Below are 8057 nucleotides of genomic sequence, written 5' to 3' on the forward strand. Positions count from 1 at the left end.
GCCCCGGCCCCGGCCCACGCCGCCTCCGCTGCCCCGCACCCGGCCGCCGCCCGAAACCCTCCAAGTGACGTTATCGCAGAGACAAAACCACCCTCCAGTGGTGGAAGGGAAGAGCCGCTTTTATTTTGGTGACAGGCGTTTTTACAGAGTTATAAGCGAGATACAGCGTGTTCCGTACCCTGCCCTTTGGCGCTGGCGACCCCGTGAAATCGCACAGCGGGGACATCCCTCCCCCCGCGGCTCCTGCCCCTCAGCCCTCCAGTCACTGACTCGTGACTTAGTGCCGCTCCTAGTTCTCAGCAGAGTAACTCATTCCAGGCAAGCGCAGGAGATGACAAGGACTCAACAAGAAGCTCCCTTTTCCGATAAGAAGGTGGATTGGTGAGACGCCTGACAGCGGTCTGACCTTACCTTACCGACTGCTGACCTCTGCGTTGCTGTCACATCAACCCCGCCTGGCTACAGACGAGAAAAACGCTACTCTATCCACCTGCAAACACCTGAATGTACGGAAAACATCCACGAGGCACAAAAATCAGTCCCCTAGCCACGAGCAACTTTGTATATTAAAGAAAGAGACAATGTACAGGCTGTACAGGTTCTCTGTTCTTCCCCACAAAGAGACTGGGCAGCTCATTCAACAACTCCATTCTCTCGACATTGCAGGAAAACACCACCTAGACCTAAGCCTGCTGTGGAAATAACTCAAAAATGGCTGTGATGGGGATGCTGATGCTAAACACTTTCTGTACGGATGTATCTGATCCGTATGAGCCGTAAACAGCTTCTGTAGGCAACGGCAGCCTTTTCCAGGAGTCTCTGTCTTGCTAGTTCTCTTTGGTACAAAACACCGAATTAAAAAACCATGACGTCCCCAAATTCTAGCGTGGCCAGAAGTGACTGTTCAGCTGTAAAGCATGTGTTATAAATTTGAAGTCTCTTAATGTTCAGCACCAATTAGAAATTGCTAATGATTTGTAACAACAAAGCACCTGACAGTGAAATAACTAACGGTTTGTAAAAGAAATTGGCTGACCGTGATTTCTGTGTTTACAAATTATTATCTTTGCATGAGATACAAGGAGAAAGTCATTCAAAGTCCTTTTGCAAGGAACACATCTTTGACCTTCACATTTCCATACCACAGTGTGTCTTCTGCAGTAAGTAGGAGTTACATTTATCTTACAAGATTGACACTGCCGTTGGTCCAGTTTCTCAACAACATTCCTTACTCACGCAGCACTATTTGCTCGTTCCTCTAGTGTCAGTTCTCCGTTAGTATTACAGCATATTTTGACAGCATTAAATAAAAGACTTTGCACAGTCTGCTGAAGTTAAATGCCAACAAGCATTATGCTCTCGGGACTTTGTTTTTTCTTCCCATGTCTTTATGGGCGTAAATCCTGCCGTCCTTACCGTATTCATCATTAATCTTTGCTGCCCTTTACTCTATTAGATTTATTCAGAAACGGTCTGAAACACCAAGCCAAATTTTTAAGGTGCCTTAAACTCACCTCTAAAGTGAGGTCCAGAACTCTAAAGCTCCATTTATTAAACTCCTGGTTTTCGTTTCCAAGCTTTTCTGTGCTTTTCTGTAGATTGTGCATGCAAATACCGCACAGGAGGAACTTTGTGCACAGATCGTGGTTTGCCACGGATGGCAATAGGCCAATATTGCTCTGAAAGCAATAGGGCTCGCCTTAATAACTGCTTTTGAAATGCGATCCTGTCCTCCAAAACCTAAGCACACGTGAATAACCTTTGCCTGCCTTTTGCTTAACATCTGTATTAGAAATTCCATGCAAAGATTACAGTTGCAATTATTGCAATTTATTACATAATTTCCACAGCTAAAAAGGCCTGCAGAACCGGGTAACTCGGAATAAGGCGAGAATGGCACTGGCAGGACTCTAAATATTCTGTATTAAATAGCTGTAAGTGAATATATTTTATGGTGGGAAGTAAAGGAGAAGGATGCTGCCTAATGGTTACAGTTATTGTAAACATCTTTCCCTTCCATAAAATAAAGCAAAAAAAAAAAAAATAGCTGTAAAGTGCTCTGTAAGGAGAAATAACCCGGAAGTGCAGACTGGGACTGAGAAACCTGCTCTCATATTTTCCCCATTTTAAATATAGCGATAAGAGGAAAAAAAAAAATCAGAACACTTGCTTGTCTTTAATATCCATCAAAACTTTAAAATAATTAAGTAATCCATTTGCAGGGTTTGCACAGAGCGTGGCTTTTGAGCAATCTACAGAATTAACTATTTGTTTCTGTTCAGCTACTAGAAGTTGTATTTGTTTCCATTATACCGCATGCAAATACTAAAAGCATCCTCCAACAGCCATATATGTATCAACCACCTGAAAACCACTGCAGTACTTGTCAAATCCAGGCATTCGAAACTCGCGAGCTACTCCCCTGCTACAACACCCAAGACAGTGAAGTTGCTAAAATAACTTTCTAGCTGGGCTGAGTTGCTTTTGAAGCATTCAGTGGTCACGTTGACGGACTTTTTCTGTAACCATAAAAGGTAGCAAATTTTCAGTGAAAGAAGAGGTTCTCTAACAGTAACCTGGTTTTCAACAGCAAGGGCTTTAACCGAAAAGAAGCCTATCACCTGTCACTCGGGAAGGGATCCATGCTGCAGCTGCAGGAGCTGGAAACACCACACCAAAGCCCACTACCCAAGTAAGCATTCACAATTAAACAGGGGTTACTGGGGTCAATAAATCCTGCAGGGCTGGGCTGAACAGCACCTCTTACTCTTCAGAGTTTTGCTGTGCGGAACTATCTTCGCTGTCTTCTTCTGTGAAAGTATCTTTTACTTCTGTGCTTTTTATTTCCACGTGTGAGAATGATTCGTCGTCTGGCTCCTCTTCACCCTCACCAGCCTCTCTATCTCCTGGAACGTTCACGGCACTAACCTCACCCTGCTCCGGCACCAAAGAAGCATCTATCAGTCCTGCACCAGGGTTTTCTGTACCAAGAATGGGCACCTGTGTTGTGTCTGCATCTTCAGCAGGGTTATCAGTCCCTTCCTCCACTGGGACGACCTGGCTCTTCCCTGCGCCTCCTTCCTCCTCATCTGATCTTTTGCCATCAGACACATTCACGGTGTGTTCCTCTGGCTGCACTTTAGCACTTTCGCAGCTTCCCCCAGCTGCGTGCCACATGCTTTGCTTGATCTCCACCTCTGCCTGTACCTCCTGAGCCGTATCTGAGCTTTCCACCAGCCATGCTGCTTGTGCCACACTGCAGGCCCCCTTGGACACATGCTCTGAATTTGTACCCTCTGTCCCCAAACCAAATGAAGATGGCTGGTCCTCCTGGAGCTCCACACACTCTACTGCATCATTAGTCATCATCGTCTGGCTCACCTGAACTTCTGCCACAGTCATTTTGCTCAACTCGTCGTTCCCTTCATTGCGCTCCTGCAACTTTAATATCTCACCTTCACAAATCTCCTTTATGTTCTCAGCTGGAGTATCTGCTGGTAGCTCAGCTGTTACCATCAGCAAACTCCTTATCTCATTCACATCATCAGGAGATTTACAACTCTCCTCTTCTGACTTGCCTTCTTCCTCGGCATTATCCCCAAACCCTCCTTTCCCAGTGTTTTCACCCTGGGAAATAACCCTCGTCTCAGTATTCGCTCCTTGGTCATTGCTTTCTCTTTTACTATTCTCTTCAAACCCTGCTCCTGTCATATTTTCACTCTGAGACAATTCTTCCACCATTTCTTTTTCTACCCTTATTTTCTTTTCGGCTTGCCCTAAAATCTCTGTTTCTGCTACATTATCACGTGGAGATGTCATCTTTAACTCTGCACCTCCTTCCTGTGCTTTGCTTTCTGTTTCAGTGCCACTGACAAATGCAGCATCTGTTGCTGTTTGACTTGCAGAAGTTACATTTTCCTCTGCTGCTCCTTCATGTAACTTAAGTTCTTTTTCAGGGCTGGCTCCAAAATCTTTCTCTGAGGTTTCAGTCCCAGGAGCTACTTTTTCCTCCCCAGCTTCTTGTTGTACGTGAAGATCTTTTTCAGTGTTTGCTACACGCTCTGCTTTCACCGTCTCTTCATTCTCCAAAGCGCTTTCTTCCTCTGCAGCCTCTTGTGTCGTAAGGGCAGCTGAAAGGGACTCCTGGTTGTCAGCAGTGTTTGTGATGGCCACTTTGCTCACCTCATCACCTGCCATATTAAGAGAAGTAACCGCCTCTTTGTCTGATGGCTTTCTGTCATCAGCATCCTTCTCCCAAGAAATTTTTTCCGTCACAAAGAGCATTTCGTCGTTTTGGGTTTCAGTGTCGGATACCTCGGCTCGGGCGGCGGAAGGCTTCTTGGCGGGAGTGGTTTGTGCTGATCCTGAAGGCGTCTTCAGGTCCGACAGGCTGGACACGCTTTCAGAGGGCAAATTGAAGTTATCTTCAAAGAGGTTGTGCTTCTTCATAATGGCAGCTTCTTTTATCACTGTATAAAACACAAAGGTCAAACTGATTTGGAAAGACTGACAGAGGTACCTTGAAGAAGGAGCAGAATTTTCCTGAGTTTCTAATGTTGTACATTTTGATATTACAGACAACAGTATCTTTAATTTTCAACTCACTTTTTTTAGTGTACATTTCTTGGGGGTGGGGTGTGTTTTCTGTTCTAAATACTGGAACTTCAATACCGACCTAAGCATTGCTGTAGTAGAAGACTACCAGAGGACCCACAGGGCACACAGGTAATGTGTCACTGAATAGACAAATAAAAGCATGCTCGTTCCATTAATTACTATGCTGATATTTTTGAACAGGAGTGCCAAAGAGGAGCTATTAAAATCTACTGTGCAATACGGATGCTCATCTTTTATCTAGCGTATAGACACATGGACACATCCAGAGAGACGCAAGTGTTTTATGTATCTATATACGCCATCAAAAATAGTTCCGTGTCCTGACACAAAAGCAGAGATCTGCAGGGAGTACTGCATTGGCACCAGTGATGTACTGGAAACTGCATCCAGCAGTACATTTCATCTGGGGAAATTCAGTTTCATTCCTTGGCCCGGGGAATCAAGACGAAACGGAGTTGGCATAACTGCATTTAGTTAAAACAGCCTTCTGCCAAGATACCACTTAGAGCTTAGTAAAGCTGCCCCATAGTTCAGATTCCAAGGCTTGCCACAAATTTTAGTGAGCCAAATCCAAACACTGAAGCATTGTAACCGCCAGCCTTCAGGACCTGGGTCTGAAACAGCCAGGGCAGGAGCAAGAGCTCACAGGCCAGCAACCTAAATGTTACTACTGATACCTCAAGGATGTCCTCACCTTTCAGGGCTTCTTCAAGCAGCGTCTGATACAGAATCTCTTCATACACATTCTCTACCTGGATCACGCTAGTGTAATCAGCAAAGATGAACTGCTCGTACTTCTGCAGCTCCTGTGCAGACACAGAAGAAAGGAACAGAGACATAAAGCTGAGAGACTCTGAGAGTCCTACTTCAGCAGAGCACCTTGGAGATGCCAACCGGCAGGCCTGGCACAGCTCCTTGCTGGCTCCTGAGGTGAACTATTTGAACTCTGACCAAATGAACTATGTACGTTCACAATTTATCCTGCACTTACCAAGCAGTGTTCTTGCACTACAGTTACATTTAAAAGCATTACAGATCACTGCTGTCTGCACTAGAACAAACAATTCTGAAACAAATACCTGGTGTGGAAATGTATTGCGCGCTGTTTGTCCAAGGAGGCAAATCCACGGTGAGCGTGGGAGGAGATACAGGGTTTGGTTTTGTTTTCCTAAGAGGTGTGTAACATTTTTATCTTCCTGATTTATATGCAATAGCCTGTCTAGACAATAATTGAGTCATTATCCCTAAACAGCTGCTTGGTGGTCTATATGAAGTTAATTCAGTGACCCCTGCCCACTTCTAGAAGAGGTGCCTACAGACAAACATTTAGTGGTTTTTAAGTAAAGTGTTGATGGAGCATGTCAGTGCCCAGGCACAACCTGGCTGCTCAGCTCTGCAGAGGCACAAATACAAAAAGCTTGTGGAAAATTAAACAGAAAGGGCTTGTGTGAAGCTTCTTCTTCCATCCTGCATGACAGAGACACAACGTGGGACTCCACCCTCTCTGCGTGTATTTGAGGTGATTAAATTCTTGCCCCTGAATAGGCAGTGTGTCATGAAAGCACTGCTGACACTACAAGACATTATTATTTTGGGGAGAGTAAAGAAAGCAGAGTGACAACAGAACAGACTGATTTTAAATATGTTTTTGGAAGTTTAAGTTTTCATAATCCACTCTCAAAGACTTACAAGAATAACTTGGCAAAACACTTGAGTTTAAACTTGTTTTTGAAACTGAAACAAGGTGGAGAGCATCAGCAAGAGCAGCACACCGTGGGTGAGAGCTTACAGCCTGCGGGCAGGGGTGAACATCACAGGAAACAAAAGGGGAGAGAGGCTGGGATGGCTTTGGGCAGTCACCTTTCAGCAGGCAGAGTGAAAATGCAAGAGGATAAGCATGGGCTTCAAGAAGGGTTCAGACTACTTTGAGCCAAGGTGAACAGCATTCCATGTAGCCACGCTGATAACATCTCCACAACACTCTGGTAGCAGCACTTGCTGAGTAGTGACCTACCCATATGATTACGGGCAGCAGAGATCACCTCTGTATGTTTGTATCCTTATTGTTGACGCAATTACTTCCATTTAAAATTGCCAAAAGCGAGGACATGGCCTGTCTGCTTGCTGCCCCTGCTGCCCTGGCAGGCATTTGGCTGCTGGAGAGAACACTGCCTTCTCCCACAGACTGATCAGCCGGCAGCAGGGCTGCTGAACACAAGGAAACGCTCATAACCTACAACTGTAGCTGTCTGAGGAGTCCAGTTTGAGGGGGCTTCAGATCTCCAGGGAAGAAATGAAATGGGGATGGGCAAAGGTCTGCAACTATCTTTGAGAAAGAAAGCTGTATCTGCAGTTCCCTTGTTTCCTGAAATCCTCCTTACGCTCCACATCTACTCAGTTCCCTCGCTGGCAAATCTCAGCGTGGTTTGGCCGAGCAGGCAGCCAATCCACACAACTGTCTAAGAGAAAACAGCTTTCCAGAGCTAAGCATTTACTGCCGAGGTGTTAATCCTTCCCTGCCTTTTATGACTGGGGGTTTTGAATCTCGGGAACTTACTGGTTTGCACGTCGAAGCCAGTGTCTTTTGCATCGTGGGCAAAGTTATCTGTACCAGAGCTTCCTGAAATATCTTCTTCCGGATAGTGCTGCTGTCATAGTCATATTGCTGTCAAAACAGACAAAAGGGGAAACAAGCCCAAACGTGTCTGGAGTTATTAATCACTCATAAGAGGAACTGGTTCTCATTATCCTGTAACTGGTGGTGGGTGAATCCCAAAGGATGCCCCCAGGTACACTCAGGGGTTTGAATTCCCATGCAGGTTATTCCAGCATTTACAAAAATACTCTAAAATCCAGTTTTCTGGGATCCCTTTCGCGTCATTTTTTATACCTAGGCTAGAAACAGCTCCCCAGCTGTTCCCTCTGGGTATTTCCATAATGCCTCATCCAAGAGAAACGAACGGTGGTAGCAGGCTAATTATAAACAATTAAATATAAACAGTTATTGACCCAGATCCACAGCATCACAATCAAGCTCATTTCATTGCAGTTAAAGGGACCCACATGTAAATACTTCTATAAGTGTCTGCCCCAAACTAGGTTTTACCCGCCAAATGAGCAGCTTTGCCAAGTGCCACCAAATCAGTATTTCCAGCTGGTTGGTAGGAGATACCTTCTTTCAAATACTGAGATAAATTCACAGAAAATAAATTCTCTGCCTCTGAAAAAGCAAAACCCCAAGGTCTTCCAGTGCAAATGCTGCTACAGTACACGTACCTTCAGTACTCTCAGCTTGACTTTTTCAATGGTTGATGCAACTTTCGCTGAGTCTGCCTGGTGACTCGGAGAGAACAACTGCTCAAAAGTATAAACTGCATTTTCCATCAGCTAAAAACAATAATTAAAAAATCCATTAAAGACCAGTAACATAAAATCCCTAC

The 8057-nt window shown here is 44.9% G+C and overlaps 1 protein-coding gene across 1 annotated transcript in view; it reads right to left on the bottom strand.

Annotated features, from left to right (window-relative positions):
- Positions 1-2763: 2763 nt before the first annotated feature.
- Positions 2764-8057, bottom strand: part of FAM129A (family with sequence similarity 129, member A) — a 36891-nt gene continuing 31597 nt past the window's right edge. The window contains exons 13-16 of the mRNA XM_010132969.1: positions 7894-8004; positions 7175-7282; positions 5312-5423; positions 2764-4469 (exon numbers count right to left, since the gene is read on the bottom strand). Of these exons, the coding sequence (XP_010131271.1) occupies positions 2764-4469; positions 5312-5423; positions 7175-7282; positions 7894-8004 (2037 nt within the window). The remainder of the gene's footprint in view (positions 4470-5311; positions 5424-7174; positions 7283-7893; positions 8005-8057) is intronic.

Source organism: Buceros rhinoceros, unplaced genomic scaffold, assembly GCF_000710305.1.
Source record: "Buceros rhinoceros silvestris isolate BGI_N320 unplaced genomic scaffold, ASM71030v1 scaffold19353, whole genome shotgun sequence".
Lineage (NCBI taxonomy): Eukaryota > Metazoa > Chordata > Aves > Bucerotiformes > Bucerotidae > Buceros > Buceros rhinoceros.